Source organism: Hylobates moloch, unplaced genomic scaffold, assembly GCF_009828535.3.
Source record: "Hylobates moloch isolate HMO894 unplaced genomic scaffold, HMol_V3 SCAFFOLD_1, whole genome shotgun sequence".
In the NCBI taxonomy this organism is placed as follows: Eukaryota; Metazoa; Chordata; class Mammalia; order Primates; family Hylobatidae; genus Hylobates; species Hylobates moloch.
The window spans coordinates 10,650,364-10,671,371 of record NW_026652276.1 but is presented as its reverse complement, the minus strand read 5'-3'; the positions used below and the strand labels follow the sequence as shown (position 1 = coordinate 10,671,371).

General features: G+C 41.1%; 1 protein-coding gene across 1 annotated transcript in view; it reads left to right on the top strand.

Annotated features, from left to right (window-relative positions):
* PSMD1 (proteasome 26S subunit, non-ATPase 1) overlaps positions 1-21,008 on the top strand; it is a 114,657-nt gene that overhangs the window by 29,716 nt on the left and 63,933 nt on the right. The window contains exon 16 of the mRNA XM_032753924.2: positions 1,022-1,086. Coding sequence (XP_032609815.1) covers positions 1,022-1,086 — 65 coding nt within the window. The remainder of the gene's footprint in view (positions 1-1,021; positions 1,087-21,008) is intronic.

The window sequence follows — 21,008 nt, the reverse complement described above, 5'->3', positions numbered from 1 at the left end:
CCAGGCTGGAGTGCAGTAGCACAATCACAGCTCATTGCAGCCTCAAACTACTGGGCTCAAGTGATCCTCCTTCTACCTCAGCTTCCCATGTGGCTAGAACTACAGGCACACACCACCATGCCTGCCTAATTTTTTAACTTTTTGTGGAGACAGGGTCTCGCTGTGTTGCCTAGGCAGATCTCGAACTCCTGGGCTCAAGCAATCCTCCTGTTTTGGCCTCTCAAAAGTGCTGGGATTACAGGTGTGAGCCACTGTGTCTGGCCGGTTGAAATAGTCTGAAGAAGTAGCCCTGGGGCCGGGCATGGTGGCATACACCTGTAATCCCAGGACTTTGGGAGGCAGTGGTGGGCGGATCACCTGAGGTCAGGAGTTTAAGACTAGCCTGTCCAACATGGTGAAACCCCATCTCCACAAAAAATAGAAAAATTAGCTGGGCATGGTGGCACACGCCTGTAGTCCCAGCTACTTGGGAGCCTGCGGCAGGAGAAACACTTGAACCCGGGAGGCAGAGGTTGCAGTGAGCCAAGATTGTGCCACTGCACTCCAGCCTGGGCGACAAGAGTGAGACTCTGTCTCAAAAAAAAAAAAAAGAGAGAGAGAGAGAGAAGTAACCCTGAATCTTAAACTTTATCAAGCTGTGAAGACTTCTAAGCCCCTGAATTGAAATTTTTCAATAACTTTTTCTAAATTGGGGACAGAAATTTATTCTTCAAAAATACATGTGGCCAAGTGCAGTGGCTTATGCCTGTAATCCCAGCACTTTGTGAGGCCAAGGTGGGAGGATCTCCTGAGCCCCAGAAGTTTGAGACCAGACTGGGTAACAACCTGGCTCTATAAAAATAAAAATACGTGTGTCTGTTTTTTGAATGTATTATATGTTTACAGGTGTGCAACATAATGTTTTGATATACCTATCAATAGTGAGGTATACACTCACTATTGAATGATGCTGACCTCTCATATCAGTTTGGTCTAGTGATAGACTACATGGTATAATATAATGTTAAACTTTTCCCCCTAGGTAAGTGATGTTAATGATGATGTCAGGAGGGCAGCAGTAGAATCACTTGGGTTCATTCTATTCAGGTAATAACTTAAACTTCTTATTCTATTTATATTTCGTTTTTTTTGGAAATGTAGTAGTCACTACTGAAACTACCAAACTAGTTAGTCAACTAAACAAAAACTAAATACCTGAGGAGTATATCTGGGTTCAGAGTGAGGACCATTTAATAGCGAGATTAGTACTGTTCATCTGAAAAAGAACAAAGTATATCATGGGATTCTGAGAACCTCTTTGAGAAGTAGTTAAATGATTTAATTATTTCTGTTCATTTTTTGGTAGCATTCTGCTTATTCATTTAACTTTTTAAATCCAAATAACACATCCATTACTCCTCTTCTTGTATATTGGTAGTTCAAGTGGATATTATCTCTTACATGGGTTTGTAAAGTTTTTGGAGGTCTTTAATGAAAGTGAAAGGTAATAGGTTTTGTTTAAATGCCAGAGTGAAAATTTTTAAAGATTATCTTTTACTTGTAGTCATGGAGATGTCCTTGGCAGTATGATATAGTTGTGTTTGAGAAGTCATACTCTTGGCCAGGCATGGTAGCTCACGCCTGTAATCCCAGCACTTTGGGAGGCCGAGGAAGGTGGATCATGAGGTCGGGAGTTCAAGATCATCTTGACTAACACAGTGAAACCCTGTCTCTACTAAAAATACAAAAAAATTAGCCAGGCGTGGTGACACGCGCCTGTAATCTCGGGAGGCTGAGGCAGGAGAATCACTTGAACCCGGGAGGCAGAAGGTGCAGTGAGCCGAGAACGTGCCACTGCACTCCAGCCTGGGTGACAGAGTGAGAGTCCCTCTCAAAAAAAAAAAAAAAAAAAGTCACACTCTAAACCCATCTGCCTGGGTTGACTCCTGACTCAGCTTCTTACTAGCTGAATGACTTTCAGCAAGTTGCTCAACCTCTTTGCGCCTCAGTTTCCTCGTCTTTAAAATGGGTATAATCATAATACCCATCTGAGAAGATGTTTTTGACAAGTGAATTAATATATCTGCAATGCCCTTAGAGCAGTGTCTGGCACTAGTAAGCACTAAGTGTGTATTAATAATGGTAATTGTAGTAGTTGCAGTTGTGGAGTTGGTGGTGGTATTAATAGATGTAATAGTAGTTCTTCCAGTAGTTCATTACTGTCTACTTAGATTCAATCTCAGACATCAGTGTTTCTCTTAGCTAAGATACAAGCATACCTTGTTTTACTGCACTTTGCTTTATTAAGCTTTGCAGATACTGCATTTGTTTAAAAATTGAAGGTTTGTGACAACCCTGCATCAAGCAAGTCTATCAAAACCATTTTTCTAACAATGTGTGCTCATTTCATTTCTCTGTGTCACATTTTGGTAATCCTCACAATATTCCAGACTTTTTCATTATTATTATATCTGTTATGGTAATCTGTCATCAGTGATTTTTGATGTTACCATTGTAGTTGTTTTGGGACACCACAAACCACACCCATATAAAACAGCAAACTCAATCAATAAATGTGTGTTCCGACTGCTCCACACACCAGTCATTCCTCCATCTCTCTCCCTCTCCTTGGGACTCCCTATTCCCTGAGACACAACAAAATTGAAGTTAGGCCAATTAATAACCCTACAGTGGCCTCTGAGTGCTTAACTGAAAGAGAGAGTCCCACATTTCTCACTTTAAATCAAAAACTAGAAATGATAAAGCTTAGTGAGGAAGACATGTCAAAAGCCGAGATAGGCCAAAGGTAGGCCTCTTGCATCACAGATAGCCAAGTTGTGAATGCAAAGAAAAAGTTATTGGAGAAAATTAACAGTGCTACTCCAGTGGACACGCAAATGATAAGAAAGTGCAACAGCCTTATTGCTGATAAGGAAAAAAGTTGTAGTGCTCTGGAGAGAAGATCAAAGCAGTCCAACCTTCCCTTAAGCCAAAGCCCAATACAGAGCAAGACCTTAACTCTTCAGTTCTGGAAAGGCTGAGAGAGGTGAGGAAGCTGCAGAAGAAAAGTTTGAAGCTAGCAGAGAGCTTGGTTCATGAAGTTTGAGGAAAGAAACCGTCTCCATAACAGGGAGGTGCAAGGAGAGGCAACAAGTGCTGATGCAAAAGCTGCAGCAAGTTACCCAGAAGATCTAGCTAAGATCATTGATGAAGGTGGCTATACTAAACAACAGATTTTCCATGTAGACAGAGTAGCCTTCTATTTGAAGAAGATGCCATCTAGGACTTTCACAGCTAGAGAGGAGAAGTCAGTTCCTGGTTTCACAGCTTCAGAGGACAGGCTGTTCTTGTCAGAAGCTAGTGCAGTGGGTGACTTTAAGTTGAAGCCAATGCTCATGTATCATTCTGAAAATGCTAGGGCCGTTAATTATGCTAAAGCTATTCTACCTGTTCTATAAATGAAACAACAAAGCCTGGATGATAGCATGTATTAGGGTTCCCTAGAGGGACAGAATTAATAGGATATATATATATGGGAGTTTATTAAGTATTAACTCACAAGGTCCCACAGTAGGCTGTCTGCAAGCTTAAGGAGCAAGGAGAGCCAGTTTGAGTCTCAAAACTGAAGAACTTGGAGTCCAGTGTTTGAAGGCAGGAAGAATCTAGCACAGGAGAAGGATGTAGGCTGGGAGGCTAGTCCAGTCTCTCCTTTTCACTTTTTTCTGCCTGCTTTATATTCTCTGAGAGCTGATTAGATTATGCCCACTCAGATTAAGGGTGGATCTGCCTTCCCCAGCCCACTGACTCATAATGTTAATCTCCTTTGGCAACACCCTCACAGACACACCCAGGATCAATACTTTTCATCCTTCAATCCAGTCAAGTTGACACTCAGTATTAACCATCACACAGCACATCTGTTTATGTGGTATGCTAAATATTTGAAGCCCACTGTTGAGACCTACTGGTCAGAAAAAAGATTCTTTTCAAAATATTACTGCTCATGGACAATGCACTTGGTCCCCCATGGGTTCTGATGGAGTTGTACAGGGACATTAATGTTATTTTTATGCCTGCTAACACAACACCCATTCTGCAGCCCATGGATCAAGGAGTAATTTTTACTTTCAAGTTATATTATTTAAGTCATTTCTTAAGACTATAGCTGCCATAGGCTGGGTGTCGTGGCTCACGCCTGTAATCCCAGCACTTTGGGAAGCCAACGTGGCAGATCACCCAAGGTCAGGAGTTCAAGACCAGCCTGGCTAACATGGTGAAACCCTGTCTCCGGTGAAACCTCATCTCTACTAAAAATACAAAAATTAGCTGGACGTGGTGGCAGGTTCCTGTAATCCCAGCTACTCAGGAGGCTGAGGCAGGAAAATTGCTTGAACCTGGGAGGCAGAGGTTGCAGTGAGCTGAGAACACACCATTGCTCTCCATCCTGGGCGACAAAGCAAGACTCCATCTCAAAAAAATAAATAATAAATAAAAAAGACTAGCTGCCATAAAAAGTGATTCCTCTGATGGCTCTGGGCAAAGTAAATTGAATACCTTCTGGAAAGGAGTCACCATTCCAGATGCCATAAGAACATTCATGATTCACAGGAGGAAGTCAAAATATCAACATTAGCAGCAGTCTAGAAGAAGTTGATTCCATCCCTCAAGGCTTTAGTGGAAGAAGGAATTGCAGAATTGGTGAAAATAACAAGAGAACTAGAATTAGAAATGGAGTCTGAAGATGTGACTGAATTGCTGCAGTCTCATGATAAAACATCAATGGCTGAGGAGTTGTTTCTAGGGATGAGCAAAGAAGGTAGTTTCTTGAGATGGAATCTACTCCTGAAGATGCTGTCAACATTGTTGAAATGTTAGGTATAGGAAAAAATAAAAAAGAAGTAATCACTTGCCAGGTCTGACCTGCAGACCCTGGCCAAGCGATAGATGAAAGAAGTTCTCAGACATGGATATCCAGTGAAGGAGTGGGCTAGGGGGCTGCTGGCACTAGAGCTGAAGAGAGTTAGCCTCCGTGATAAGCCAGAGATGCTCGTGTTTATTTAGTACAGATATAATGAGAAAGCCTTGAAGTAAAAACAATTTGTGGGTAATTAACATTGTCGACCTCCACCAAGTAGAGAGCAGTCCTGCACACGAATGATCAAAGGTTAGTTTCTGGAGACAAAAGTAAACAAATTTGTCTAGATAAGTTCTTTTACATTCCCTTGTTATCTAACCCTTGCTCTTAAGAGAATTTAACTGCCTTCAGCTAAATCCTCTTGAAGCTTTTGAAAACCTCCCGGCCTTCCAAGAAGGTTTGCATCTTTCCCTACAATTTTTATAACTTTTCCCACCACCCTGACTGATCTCCTACATCTCCCCCTTCCTTTTCTGTTTTTTGCATTGGGTTTTGTTGATTGAAGAGTACAGATGTGTGCAGCAACAGGTTTGTTAGGCATAGCAGTTATAACTTGTTTTCCAGCTTTGCATCCTAGAATTAGTAAATGATATAAGACAAACATGAGTATAATCAGTAACATTCTTTTCCAATCAAGGAGTGACCCCCCGCCCCAGGAGTGGGGGTCTATCCAGGAGCGATGTTATCTCACATCCTTCCATATGGCTGTTTGTTGGGCGTGTAGATCTACGGTGTTTAGGGATTCTAGAATTTTAGTTTTAAGTTGCCTTATGTCTGCTGTTAAATTATCATGTAAGGTTCCCCAGAGGTGTTGTTTCACCTCATCCCAACTATGTATTGATTGATTCCAAGGTAGAGAGGTGACACAGAGATGCTTATGCTCCCAGTCACAGTTTAAGTGCTGTCAGAATGCCAGTGCGTCTTGCCGCTCCCCTATATATTCTAAGGCAGCCTCGGGCTTGCAGGCGTGCAAGAATCTTTTGATCTATACCCTGCTGTAAGAGAAGTTCATTAGACACTTTTTTGGCCAAGTTATCTACAAAGGTAGCTGTTTGTACTGATTCAGTAATAGAGGCCACAACAACACTAGCAGTTGCTAAGATGACTATGGCTGAGACTATAAAGGTTATAAGTGTGCCTGTGAATCTTTTGGGTCTGACCTGGGACGGGGCATGTTCTCAGGTGGCAAGAGCAGAGGAACCTTGCCAATCACGTGTCAAATTGGTAGGAATGCTTCAGATTGTTTCCTTAATACCATGACACTAGTAATATTTAAATTAGATATATTATAATTAGTGATACATGAGGCAAACCAAACCTGTCCCTGCACTCGGGTCACAAACGTGGAGTTTTGGGGTCTAATGGAAATGTTGGTTCCCATAAGGAAAACATATGGATGGGTAGTGCAAATCAGGCACTGATCTGTGTGATTATGAATAAAGGTCACAGTATAGTTGTTACTGGAATTATGATATGTCCCATACCAGGTGTTAAGGGAGATGCTAAGATGTCCCAGGCGCCATAAAGTGTCTTTGGGTGGCATGGACCCTACTTGGGATCTGGGATATCCCGTCCCTCCATCAGCCCGAATTATAGGGGAATCGGACGTGTCTACAAACCTGTGATTGATGCCACGATGGATGAGGACATCAGTATGGTTGCTCTGCAAGTGTCAGTGGGGGCTCCAGTCTAAGATGTTATAATAGCCTAAGTGGAGTCTACGGGCTTGTCCCCCATGACAGACCTCCCAGCCAAAGTAGAATCCATTACTTTCCTGGCTATGTTCTTTAGCACAGGAAGGCATGTTGGGGAAAGTGGCGTTGGTTGCATTGCCCGGTTTGAGTCTATCTGCAACCAAGAATGTTAAGGCATTTCCTTTGCCATGATATAGCCATACTTGAGTTTGGGCAGGTACACAGTAAGGGTTAGAACTTTTATAACTAATGCACAGTGGAAGGATAGTGGAGTGATATATAGTGTTACCTGGCACCTTAATCCAATGTGTGCCATTAATGAGGGACCCCATGTAAGTCAATCCCTCCTAGCCAAGCAGTTACGTTATTAGAGGCTGGGAAGGGGGTGTCTGCCCAAGTAACAGGGCCAAAGGAAAGCAGATCTAAGAGATGAGCCCAATAGAGAGTAGCAGATGCAGGTTGCAGGCAGAGTGAGAGAATAAGAAGGGTTAATACCCTACGAGAGTTGCAATGTACAACAGAAGGCATAGCAAGGAACAAATTATGTGGAGTGAATGGTGTCTGTGTCTGGAGCAGGATTCGCTCAGCCTCCTGCATTGTCTTCTTCAGCATTCCCCAGGTAAAGTCCGGGGCTTGTGTCATCTAAGGAAGCCACGTCGTCTGGGGCTGGGGGTCCTGCAGGGACATTTCCTTCATTTCTGGTACCTGGTTGGGTCCTAGCCACACCATGGTATGATTTAATGTGTCATGCTAGAATCCAGAGAGGACCTGAGGGGGTGTGAACACAAGCATATCCTCTTCCCCACGTAAGCAAATCATTTGGACCACACCATACATTACTATTTACATTTTCCATTAAACTGCAGGTTTTATGTCTTGAGAGGTTTTAGCAGAGTGCTTTTCTATGGCTGATTGAAATTTATCATCTAAATTTTAAAAATTAAGGGTAAATAAGGCTTGTGCCAGTAGTGTTGCCAGGTTCTTACTCATATTCCCCCTTTTTTGTTTTTTTGAGCATATTTTTAAGAGTGGAATGGATACGTTCTACTATGGCCTGTCCTTGGGGGCTATACGAGATGCCTGTGGAATGTTGGATGTTCCACATGTGACAAAATTATTGAAATTGTAAGCTGGCATAAGCCAGACCATTATCAGTTTTAATTTTTGTGGGCTGCCCCATAGACGCAAAAGTTAAGAGAAGATGTTTAATAATATATCGGGTGGACTCTCCAGGAAAAGTATGTGCACTAATTGAGAATTGGCATCCATGGATACATGTACATATCTTAGTTTTCTAAATTTAGGGACGTGAGTAACATCTGTTTGCCATAACTGATTAGGTTCTAGTTCTCTAGGGTTAACACCTGTTGAAGGAGGGGAGGTGCCTGTGAGCTGGCAGTCTGGGCATTGCAGGATAATTTCTTTAGCTAGTCTTTGGGTGAGTTTAAATTGTTTAGTTAAATTTCTCCAATTTTGGTGGAAAAATTGATGTGATTGGGTGTCTTGGTCAAGCAGTGACATCATAACTTGCAGATCTGCTTGTTCATTGCCATAAGCCAATGGGCCAGGCAGTGAGCTGTGGGCTCAAATAATGTGTGATAAAAATAGGATGTGTACGTTGATCCAGCAATTGCTGAAGTCAAAGAAAAAGTGCACACAGGGTGGGCTCAAGAATGGACTTGAGGGCTGTTTCAAGGTTCTGCAATAAATAAACAGAGTAAGCAGGGTCACTAACAATATTAATATTGATGGGCTGAGCAGAAAAAGTTTCCAGTGCCAATATTAAGGCTCTAACCTTAGCTCTTTGAGTGCTAGTAAATCCAGAATGCGTAAGGGAATTATGTGGTTTCTACCAAATTGCCACTTTTCCATTTTTACCAGAACCGTCAGTAAAAAGCGTTAAAGCATTGGGTATGGGGGAGTGAACTACTTTTGTAGGCACAACTACAGGAGTATGAGACAAGAACTGAATTAAGTTTGTCAGCAGGAAGAGCATGCTCTATATGGCCTGTGTAATGAGAGGCCTGTTTGCAGGTCCAGAGATAAGGGCAATACTGCTTTGAATTGCTTTTTACTTAAAGGAATTCTGATGACATCAGAGTCATAACCTAGCAACTGATTGCATTGTCTGCGGCTTGTATAGATGACTTTACTAACTAGCTGGATATAGGAAGATAGTGTTTTAATCCAGGTATGTGAGCAAAAAACCCATTCTAGGAAGTGTAGCCCTGGGGCCATTTGTCCTATTAACCCTGTAGGGGAGTGTTTAGTAGGAAAAACAAACAATTGAACTGAATAGTTTGGGTTTATGCGATTTAGTTGCCTCTGAGAAATAGCTTGCTCTATTTCCTACTCCCTTTTTGCTGCAGGAGTTAAATACCTGGGAGAGTCTAGGGCTTTATTGCCCTTTAGGATGGAAAACAGGTTTTGCAACTTATCAGTAGTCATGCCCAAGGTGGGACGAAGCCAATTAATATTGCCCAATAATTTTTGATAATCATTTAAGGTGTATAAGTTGCTAGTATTGAATTTAACCTTTTGAAGCCTTATTGACTGGGAAGTTAGTATGTATCCAAGATATCCAAGGAGAGGACATTTGCACATTTTTAGGTGCTATGATTAAACCTCTTAACTGTGTATTCTTTATGACAGAGGCATATAAACTTAAAAGTACTGGCTTTGTCGGGGCTGCTAGTAAAATATCCATAAAATGAATAATCTTGCAATTAGGAAATATTTTTCGACTGGGGAGCAAAGCTTGATTTACATGATACTGACACATGTTAGGACTATTTAGCATCCCTTGAGGAAACACTTTCCAATGAAATCAGCAAGCTGGCCTTTCATTATTGATAGGTGGTATGGTAAATGCAAATTTTTCTCTGTCCTCTTCAAGGGGAATAGTATAAAAGCAGTCTTTTAAGTCAATAACGGCTAAAGGCCAATCTTGAGGAATCACTGTGGGGGAAGGGAGGCCCTGTTGAGTCCCCATGGGTTGCAAATTAGCATTAATAGCCTGTAAGTCATGCAGAAGTCTCCATTTGCCAGATCTTTTGGGAATGACGAAAATGGGTGAGTTCTGAGGGCTGTTTGACAGTTCTGTATGGCCAGCTGTTAATTGCTCCTCAACTAATTCATGGGCTCTTTGTAATTTCTCTCCCTTTAAAGGCCACTGCTCTACCCAAGTTGGATCTTGAGAGAGCCATGTTAAGGGTAGGGGAGGAATAATAACAGTGGCCGTTACTAGAAAGAGGTCTGCAGAGTGACCTCAAACCTCTTGTAAATGGGCTAGCGGCTCCATTTTTTCTAATGCTTTTTCTTACCTCTTTATAAGCTTTAAAATAAATGGGTTCATGTACCTGATCGCCTTGTCAATCTTGCATTACCCGGCAGGCTAAGAGCTCCCCTTCTAATGCTGCTTGCCTAAGACAGGATCCCATAGCTGTAGCATATCCCTTGTCTTTTTTCCAATTTATTGGAGGAGGGGACTCAGGCAAAACCTCCATTTCCTTTTTGTTATTTTTGCCTGTTAACGGCATGGCTGAGGGAGATGGAGTTGGTAAGGTAGGTGACGGTTCCTCTTCCTTACCCTTTTTAGGCACTTCTGTATATAGCAGGACAAAAGCAGCCCTGACTAAGGCCTATAACATTAGAGATGTTACTGGGACCCATTGCCCTTTTGCATGATGTTGTTTAAGATTTCTCCCAACTGGTTTCCAGAGCTCTATGTCTAGCGTACCTTCTTCAGGGAACCATGGGTTATGGGAAACAACTGTTATATATAAAGTTTCGGTGCCACAAAAGAAATAGCACTCGAATATAAAATTGTATTTTTAATTCTCAGCAAGGCAACTTACTTCTATAGAAGGGTGCGCCCTTACAGATGGAGCCATGGTGAGCACACACTTGGACAAGGGAGGGGAAGACGTTCTTATCCCTGACCCACGTCGCCCCTGCTGCTGTGTCGTTCCCCTATTGGCTAGGGTTAGACCACACAGGCTAAACTAATTCCGATTGGCTAACTTAAAGAGAATGACGGGGTGAGTCCTTTGGCGGGAATCAGGGCAGAGCAGGTAGCAGACAATTGGAATGAGTTAGGGTGGAGCAGGTAATCAGAATTAGTCAGGGTGGAGTAGGAAATTGAAAAAGATTGCTTTATGAGGAAGTTAAGTTTAAAAGTAGAAGGCAAAGAATTGAACATACTGACATATTAATTCTTTGAAAACAAATTTAGAACTCATATCTAACAACTCCTCCGCTTGTATTTCCTTACAGCTTTTTTTTCAAACTTTTTTACAAGTCTTGGCTTAGTTGTTTTGCTTCATTTTCCAAAAGAAGAAGCTTCTCTGGGTAAGATGGAGGATAGTTAAGGGAGGTTTTAGTAAGTGCTGTTTTTATGATCCTCTGCGTCAACTTACAGATGCATAGTATGACACAGCACCTGACAAGAATAATTACCTATTACGGCTGTGAGGGAAATAAGAATTGAGGCTATTATTCCTTTCCATTTACTGAACTACTTTTCTGGCCATCCTGTAAAGGGGTCATTTACCCTTGAGTTGCTGGCTAACGCATTGGATAGAGCAGTCAGACCTTGCAATGAGTTTGTTATACTTCCATTAGCAACAGTGTTGTTTGGGATAAAGGTGCAACATTGAGTTTTAATCATGACGCAAACTCCTCCTCTTTCTGCTAATAGCATGTCTAAGGCTGTCTTATTTTCCCAAGCTATCTGACCAGTAGACCCTAATTGTTCAGCTATTCCTTTAACAGCATATCTAGTGTAGTTAATAAATCACTGTTGGTTGTAATAGATGTAGTTTATCCAATCTACATTTTTATTGTCACCTACCAAAATATTGACTCAAATCCTGCAGCTATTTGATTTTGGGTTTTAAATTGATCTGGTATTCCCTGTGGGACTAATTGTGTCTAAATAGACGTGAGAGTCGAAAGACCCATAAGGGGCTTCTCTTGCTTTACAATGTCTTATTTTTCCTTCCTCTGGTTGATGAAATGCCAGGGTGAAAGGGATAGCCAATTGGACTAAAGCAAAAGTTATTTGGCAGAGTGTCCAGTAAAGGTCCACCACACATCCGCTCGGGGATGAACAAGGGCTGACTGATTGATAAGCTCTTGAAAATTCTTAAGCTCACTGCATCCCTTCAGGTCTCCGAGGAATGCTAAGTTTCCTCCCTGTCATGAGAGACACGAAGTGAACTTAGTGTTGGGAGACGGAAGCTGGATGGCCCTCAGGGGCTGACCCGCAGGGTGCCAGACTTCGAGATATAGCAGAGAGAGAGCTTGGCATGAATTGGTATAGAAGGTTCCTTCCTGGTTCTGTAAGTACTTTAAGGCTTGGCTGAGTGGAAACAGCTTGCAGGTTTGAGCAGACCAATTATTAGGCAATTTTCCTAACTCTGCTTTTACAAGAGTTTCCCTATCAGTTACTGAATACCTATTGTGTCTTTTTCCCTCAGTCATCGAGGAGGGACCATGGTGTCCTGAAGGGAGTTCCTCCTAGGTCTGGTCAGATTTTTGTATGGTAATTAAGATTTAGACTCCCTGTTAGGAAACCTGGTGGGTTAAAAGAATTATCAATGGTTAATGTTCAATCATCTTTTTCTAACAGAATAGCCCCATACTTTAAGATTTTTGAGTTAGTAAGCTACGTTTTTGCTTTTTTTTTTTTTTTTTTTGACTTAGGATATTTCTGAACTGGTGAGGTGTGTTCACAATGAGGTTTTTTCCTCTAAAAAGCTATTTTTCTACTTTCTTCTGCTAGCAAAGCAGTTGCCGCTAGATTAAATGCATTTGGGCCATCCGTGGGTTACTGGGTTAAGGATTTTTGATAGGAAAGCTACGGGATGTAAGTGGCTTCAGTGCTTTCAGGCTATGCCCTTGTTTACACCGACAACAAGGTAGTATTGGAGTGTTACAGGGTCACTCACGGAGAAGACCTTCAATTATCAATTATAGGTTTTTAATTTATCCTGGCTTTTACGGGAATAGGGTACACTGTTTTCTCTTTACTACTTCTATGTCTCTCTCTGAGTTTCTGTCTCTCTCTCTCTCTCTCTCTCTGACTCCCTCTTTGTCTCTCTGTCTCTTCCTCACTCTCTCTGCCTCCCTTTCTGTCTCTCTCTCCCCCCTCTTTCTCTTTTTTTTTTTCTCTCTCTCTCTCTCTCCTCTCTGCTGTTCTTTCCCTGCCTCTGCCAGCCACTTATGCTGCTGTTCTCCCCTCTCCTTCCCCTTCCTTTAGGGGAGGGACCAGCAGGAGTAGAGCTTCTCTTTCTTCCCCTGAAAAGAGGATGCCCAAGATGGACATTAACTCGACCCAAGTGTACAACTGAGGTCCTAAGAATTGGTCAATTTGGTCTGCCATTCTTAAGGGTCATCTAGTAGCAGTTTAAGCTCTTTTTAAAATTCTGGACTTCTGAACTGGTTAGGGGAGCATTTACAAAGCCAATGGCCCCCCCTCCTTGTGGTACCTCTTTCAAAGGAAAGAAGGTCGGGGCTGATCTCTTAGGTACGGAGGGAAATGGGAAATTCTGAATATCTTTTTTACATTGTTCTGCCTCACACTGGAGTCCTTTTAGAGAGGGGTATTTAGGTTGGGAGGGAACAGGCTGATGGGATGGTAATTCCTAAGAGTCCGGGTTATAAGGAGGAAGGATAACGTTGAGTAGAGAGGGAATTTTGAACGGGATCTGAGGCAGCAGTGGCTGTCTGAGCGGAAAGATTGGGGACACCGAATGGGGTTAGATAGTCTAAGGGATCCCATGTGCTGGAATTTTTAGGCATGAGAGCTGGCTCCTCTGACTTTTCGATTTGAGGTACCAGATTGGGTTCTTCCCTGTTTGTTTTTAAAGGAAAAGGGAGGGCAGGTCTTTGCCTCCAACAACAGGCATAGCCTATTTCTTCTTGAGACACTGGACTTTTATCATTAACATATTGGATTAGAAGCTGACACGTTACATCCTCATTCGACCCAAACTTTGGTCAGAAGATTGAGGGTTTGAAGATGGGTCCCTGAGTCCAAATAAAACAGCAATATTGTTATCATTTGTTGCTTTTTCCTAAGTTTAGTCCTTTCATTATCCTTCCAGTATTTTAGCATGAGACCTAGGGGGCTATCCAGGGGGATATCTTTGTTACCATCTTTATCTCCCTTGCTCCTTGTCTTGCTTGGGGTATTTCCCATCTTGATGGTTTTGGGGTAAGGTTCAAGGTTGTTTCCCTTACTGGAAATTTCTCACCTTTTGGGGTGAGGCTGTTTCCCCACTGGAAATTTATTGCCTTTTCTACTACTGGCGGTATGTGAGGTTCAATCCCCCGAAATGGGGATGTCTCACCTCTTTTTAACCTCTAAGCCACCCCGACCAAGGAGTACTTCACCGCCCCGTCCCCCCCGCCCCCCTTGCGGCTTTCTTATCTTGGTCCTGACCACCAAGGAAATACTTTACCATCTCCCATGGCTTCTCCTTCCTTGGTCTGTGCACAGAGTCATCACTGCAGTATGTGAAGATACTTTAAGCTAGGTTGCTGGCCAGTTTTTTTTGTTGTTGTTTTTTTTTTTTTTTTTTGAGACGGAGTCTCGCTCTGTCGCCCAGGCTGGAGTGCAGTGGCGCAATCTCGGCTCACTGCAAGCTCCGCCTCCCGGGTTCACGCCATTCTCCTGCCTCAGCCTCTCCGAGTAGCTGGGACTACAGGCGCCCACCACGACGCCCGGCTAATTTTTTTGTATTTTTAGTAGAGACGGGGTTTCACCGTGGTCTCGATCTCCTGACCTCGTGATTCGCCCGCCTCGGCCTCCCAAAGTGCTGGGATTACAAGCGTGAGCCACCGCGCCCGGCCCAGTTTTTTTATTTTTTATTTTTTTCTGCGTTGCTGAGAGCTCGGGTTATTCCTCGCACTAGGTGGGTCTTGATTTCTCACCCCTGAGGCTGCCGCAAGGGGGCAGGGCAAGCCTCCTCACGAGAGAGAACCAGAGACCGTCCCGGAGGGGAATGCCATCATGGGCAAGGCCCCAAATTGTTACATATAAAGTTCCGATGCCGCAAAAGGAATAGCACTCAAATATAAAATTTTCTTTTTAATTCTCAGCAAGGCAAGTTACTTCTATAGAAGAGTGTGCCCTTACAGATGGAGCAATGGTGAGCGCACACTTGGACAGGGGAGGGGAAGGGGTTCTTATCCCTGACGCACGTGGCCCCTGCTGCTGTGTCGTTCCCCTGTTGGCCAGGGTTAGACGCACAGGCTAAACTAATTCTGATTGGCTAATTTAAAGAGAATGATGGGATGAGTGCTTTGGCGGGAGTCAGGGCAGAGCAGGTAGCAGGTAATTGGAATGAGTTAGGGTGGACCAGGTGATCAGAATGAGTTAGGGTGGAGCAGGTCATTGGAATGAGTCAGAGTGGAGCAGGTAATTGGAATGAGTTAGGGTGGAGTAGGTAATCGAAAAAGGTTGCTTTATGAGGAATTTAAGTTTAAAAGTAGAAGGCAAAGAATTGAACATACTGACATATTCTTTGGAAAGAAATTTAGAACTCATATCTAACACAACAGTTTGCATTAGGTCCCTTAATTGAGCCTGCAAAACCGAGGCTCCGCTAGCTTTAAGCAGCTGTTTCGATATTTTTATATACTGTTGCCATTGAGCTAATAACTATTGTCCCATGATGAAACCCTAGCCTGAACAATCCCCTCGAACTTGGAAATCCACAGTGGGCACCAATGACTTACTGACTGCGCAGTTTCTTCACCTTCATTTTCGAGGATTCCCTCGCAATCCGTTGCAGCATTCCTCATGCAGGAGCACCACCAGAGTCTGTCCTGCCGACTCTGGCCAAGCTATGAATGAAAAGAATTCTCAGACACGGATATCCAGTGAAAGAGCAGGCTCTAGGGGGCTGCCGGCACTAGGGGCTGAAGAGAGTTAGCCACCCTGATAAACCAGAGGCACTTGCATTTGTTTAGCACAGATTTAATGAGAAAGGCTTGGAGCAAACACGATTTGTGGGTAATTAACATTGTTGACCCACCAAGTAGAGAGCAGTCCTGCACATGAATGATCAAAGGTTAGTTTCTGGAGACAGGAATAAACAAATTTATCTAGATAAGTTCCTTTACATTCCCTTGTTAACTAACCCTTGCTCTTAAGAGAATTTAACTGCCTTCAGTTAAATCCTCTTTTGAAGCTTTTGCAAAACCTCCCCACCTTCCAGAAAGGTTTGCATCTTTCCCTATAGTTTTTATAACTTTTCCCACCACCCTGACCGATCTCCTACAATCACTTCCAAGATTAGGCTGTAGAAAAAAATTAATGAAAAGAAACATAGTTGAAATTACAACAAAGAATTGGGAATATTTAGTAAAGTTAGTTGATAGAGTAGCAGCAGAGTTAGAGAGGATTGACTACACTTTTGAAAGAAATTCTGTTGTGGGTAGAATACCATCAAACAGCATCTTATGCTACAGAGAAATCTTTTGTGAAAGGAAAATGTGGCAGACTTCATTGTCTTGTTTTAAGAAATTGCCACAGCCACCCCAGCTTTCAGCAACCACCACCCTAACCAGTCAGCAGCCATCAACATCAGAAGACATTCTACCAGCATAAAGATGAATATGCACTGAGGGCTCAGATGGTCTGTAGCACTTTTTAGCTATAAAGGTTGTTGGGTTGTTTGTTTTTTAAATACAGAGGGTCTTGCTCTGCTGCCCAGGCTGGAGTGCCGTGGTGTGATCATTGCTCAGAGGCAAACTTGAGCTTATTGAGCTTGTGTTGAGGCAAAACTGTAGAGTAGCAGAGACTACAGGCACTCACCACCATCTCTAGCTAATTTTGGTTTGTTTTGTGAAGACAGTGTCTCACTGTGTTGCCCAGGCTCATCTTAAACTCTGGCCTTAGGAGATCCTCCTGTTTCCACCTCCCAAAGTGCTGGGATTACAGACATGAGCCACCCGTTGGGTCTGGCTATGTTTTTTAACTGAGGTATATACATTTTTTTGGACATAATGCTGTTGCACACTTAATAGGCTATAGTATAGTGTAAACATAACTTTTATATGCCCTGGGAAACCAAAAAGTTCATGTGACTCACTTTACTGCTATACTCTCTTTATTGTAGTAGTCTAGAACAAAACCCTCAATACCTTTGAGGTATGCCTGTACTTTATCTTAAAGAATAAAGTTAAAAGTACAGTTGACCCTTGAACAATATGGGATTTAGCATCACTGACCCCACAACCCTTACACTGTCGAAAATTCATGTATAACTTTTGACTCCCCCAAAACTTAGCCACTCATAGCCTACTATTGATCAGAAGCCTTATGGATAACATAGTCAATTAACATAATTTTTATGTTATATGTATTATATACTATATTCTTACAGTAAGGTAAGCTAGAGAAAAGAAAATGTTATTAAGAAAATCATAAGGAAGAGAAAACACTTGTCTTCACTATTAAGTGCAAGTGGATCATCCAGAAAGGTCTTTACCCCGTTGTCTTCACATTGGGTTGGTAGAGGAGGAAGAGGAGAGGTTGGTCTTGCTGTCTCAGTGGTGGTAGAGGTGGAGGAGGTAGAAGGGGAGGCAGAAGAGGTAGGTACACTCAGTGTAATTTTCAGTGAAAAAAAAATTGCCTGTTAGTGGGCCCATACAGTTCAATCCCATATTGTTCAAGGCTCACTATTATATGGATACTGCCTGTTATAGCTTATTTGTTATGAAATTACACAGTAAGTTGCTAAAGTGCATGTTGGATAAGTCATACCTCTTATGTCCTTTTAAACTTCAGAAGAGATTTTCTACCCCAGATTCCCTGGGAGTGAATCTTTGTTATAAAAATTGTATGCAAATCCAACAGATAATTTCTTGAACATCCATTATGAACTAGGTACAGAGTCTTCTCCATAATATCCCAGATAGGAAGTCATCCATTTACTACAAACTGTAAAATATTTTTTTCCTATCGTGGATGGAATTGTTGAATAAAACAGAACAAAACACAGACCCATATAGCATGGTATTTCTTCTTACACCAGTTTTCTTGAATATCAAATACTAGTTTGAATATCAAATACTAGTCTTCACTGTGTTATCCTCTTGCCAATTTTTTCATAAAGACACTAGACAATTTTCACAAAATCCTTATGACATAATATTTACCCAAGTCGACTAGTCTGGTGCCTCTAAACAGGTTATGTGACTTATTGGGCCTGATTGTTTCTTAAGTTACACTTTTCATAGAAGTGTCCAGTGTTCTTCGAGGCCTCTTCTGAGATCTGGCAAAACCTATGCGTATTAAGCTATTCTGCATTTTGTCAAAAGATCTACCACAGACTGCACACTTTGAACTTCTTGAACCCTATCTCTTCTTTTCTCTTTTAAAATATTGGAATACTTCATCATTTACATTCTTTTTGTACTTTGCCATTTTCTGGTTTTCTTCCAAAATTTGGCTTCATAATTACATACACAAATTTGTTCTATTTCTAGAAGGTGATTCATTGAGCTTTGTGACTGGAACTCATCTAAGGCAACTAGACTCTATCTGTTTTGTGTTTGATCAGTCTTTCTGTCTAAAAATTATTCTCCCTGAGAGAAAAGATGGAAGCAAAATAAAATTTAATTACTTCTATTTCCTTCCTGTTATCTTGGCACAATATGTAGCCAAGCTGTGACCCTAACCTTTCCCTATTCTTGCTCTAGAGTTTAGACAGAATTAAAAAATGAGCAAATGGTCTGTCATGGCCGTCCAGAGTGGGTTCTTTTTGTGGATTCTTATCAGAGAACTAGATAATTTTAGTATGGAAAGTATATTCTTCCAGGTGTACCCTTAGTATCTCTTGGGTTGTGTAAAGCATCCTACTCATGTTTGACTCTTAGGTTGTTTAGTTTCTTGTCAGTTGTTAATTTTTTCTGTTGTCAGTGACTTTGTGTTTTATAACAATATAAATCAGTGGCTTGGTGTTTATATTCTGCCACATAGGAAGTTGATGGTCATATAAAACTGTTTTTCTTCCATTTTTAACCTGGTGGTGCTTTGCTCTCTAGTTAACAAAATTCACGTCTGCCCTTTTATTTCCTGTAGCTAACACACGTTAAGTTCCCAGTTTCAGCAGCAGATGTCTCCCATGAGCTGTTTAGGTTTTGGTGAGAGTTTTACTACATGGGATAGTCAAAAGAAGTTATTTATGTGCTTGCTACTTCTAAGGGACCATTCTTGGTTCTCTTTTCATAAAATGAATCTTGAAGGAGTGAGAACTGGAAAAATTTTGTCTAAAATTTATTTTATAAATGAAAATTAAATATAATTGACCTGTTTAAGGAGCTGGAGTTAAAAACCCTCTCTACGTTCTCTAAGTTTTAGTTTACTGCTATTTCCCTAGAGTGAGAATTTTTTGAAGTAGAAGAAACTAGTATTCTCATTTTTTTAAAGATAAGGAAATTGAGTTCCAAAATGTTTAACAAAATTTCCCACTGTCATAAAGCTAAATACTGAGATTCTAAACAGGCTTCATGATAGACCAGTGCTTTCTGCACCATCCTTTCAGTCAGAGCACCATCTTTTTAGTGGCTCTGATAGAACAGCTTTATTCTCAATTTTCTTCATTAAGTTTAATGTTTGAGAAGTGTCTGTCCTATCTCCTAAGACTAGTACATGTTTTCTGAAGTGACATCATTTACTGTCTTAGCATGCTCTCCATCTTTTTTCCCCCCCTTTAGATTTCCCTTAAAATGAATTTGTGGACATTTGGTCTTAAACCGTGTTTTAAGAGTTTATTTCTTCATAATTTTTAAAAACTTCTTTTTAAGTATACTTATTGGATATGAATACTAAAAACATGTTAGTAAACACATATTTATACTTCAACGACTAAGATAAAATTGTCTTTGTGTAAAATTCTTATGTATATTATCTCTTTTATTCATAGGATAGTCCAGGGTGTTACAGTATTTTATTTCTTCCTTCTGACATTTGTAGATTGTTATTTGTTCATAATGCTTATAATAAAAGTAAAAAATTAATTTGATAACTGTTCTTGCTTAATTGAAATGAACGTAGTACATTAATTTTTTATCTAAATAAATGTTCTCTAGTGGAGCATCTAATAAATAAGTGATTGTTGGGCCAATTGTTAGTACTTTCATAGGCAGATTTTATTATTATAACAACTTATGCAGTACTGTTCATGGCATTGACTTCCGAAAACTCATTTGGAAGTGAGTAGAATCTGAATTATTTTAACTTGACACTGGAAAGGAAATTGAAGAAAGTCAAAAGAATTAGTCTTTGTGTATCTGTTGAAATTAAGTTGCTATAATGAACAAATTGATAATCTGGTATGGACATTTCTTAAAATTAGACAGTCTTGGTGGTCCCTTGCAGGTTGCTGTGACTTAGGCTGTTATAATATGGCATTAAATGTTTCTCAGTGTATACATTCATAAGCTTTTAGATACGGATCTTGCAAGATGAACAACAGATTCTTTGTGCAGCTGTTTTTTAGACCACACAAGGTGATTCCTTGAATATAAAAATGTTACATCATTATTGATCCTTATAATTTGAAGAAACCCTCATAGTGAACCAGTTACCACTAAATTCATGATCATCGTTACAACATCTCCATTCACAATTCTATATCAATTTGATACATATTCTCTGTATACTATTCTCTATTTTTGCCCCAGTATTTCTGTGTTTCTGTCTAGGTGCTGTGACTTTTCCTTACTTTTTGTCATTTTCATTTTTTCCTACATCTTTGTTTTCTTCTCTCCATTAATTGGCAGTAACAAGGAATAAAAAGCTTTTTTTTTTTCAAAATTATTCTAAATAGTTATAATCTGTTCCTTTTCTTCTAAGATAAGACTATTAACTGGAGTTCTTTTGTTACATAAGGTGTTTAACTGCTGAGATTTGCTTTCAAATTATACATCTCTTTAAAGTATTCATAAAATGGAAATACCAGTTCTGCATCAAAGTGGTAAGAGTTTGTGGCTTTGTTGTACTTCTCAGAAATAGTCAATAGCGGAGTTATGTTTCACTTTCTAGAATATTCTGGAAATAGTAGAAGGGTCTCATTAACTATAGAAAGATCTCTGGGTTAATTGTAAGCAAGAGCTAGACGTGGTGACTCACACCTGTAATCCCAGCACTTTGGGAGGCCGAGGCAGGCAGATAGCCTGGGGCCAGGAGTGGAGACCAGGCTGACCAACATGGCGAAACCCCGTCTGTACTAAAAATAAAAAATTTAGCCAGGTGTGGGGGCGGGCACCTGTAATGCCAGCTACTCGGGAGGCTGAGGCAGGAGAATCGCTTGAAGCCAGGAGGCGGAGGTTGCAGTGAGCCAAGATTGCGCCACTGCACTCCAACCTGGCTAACAGAGTGAGAATCTGTCTCAAAAAAAGAA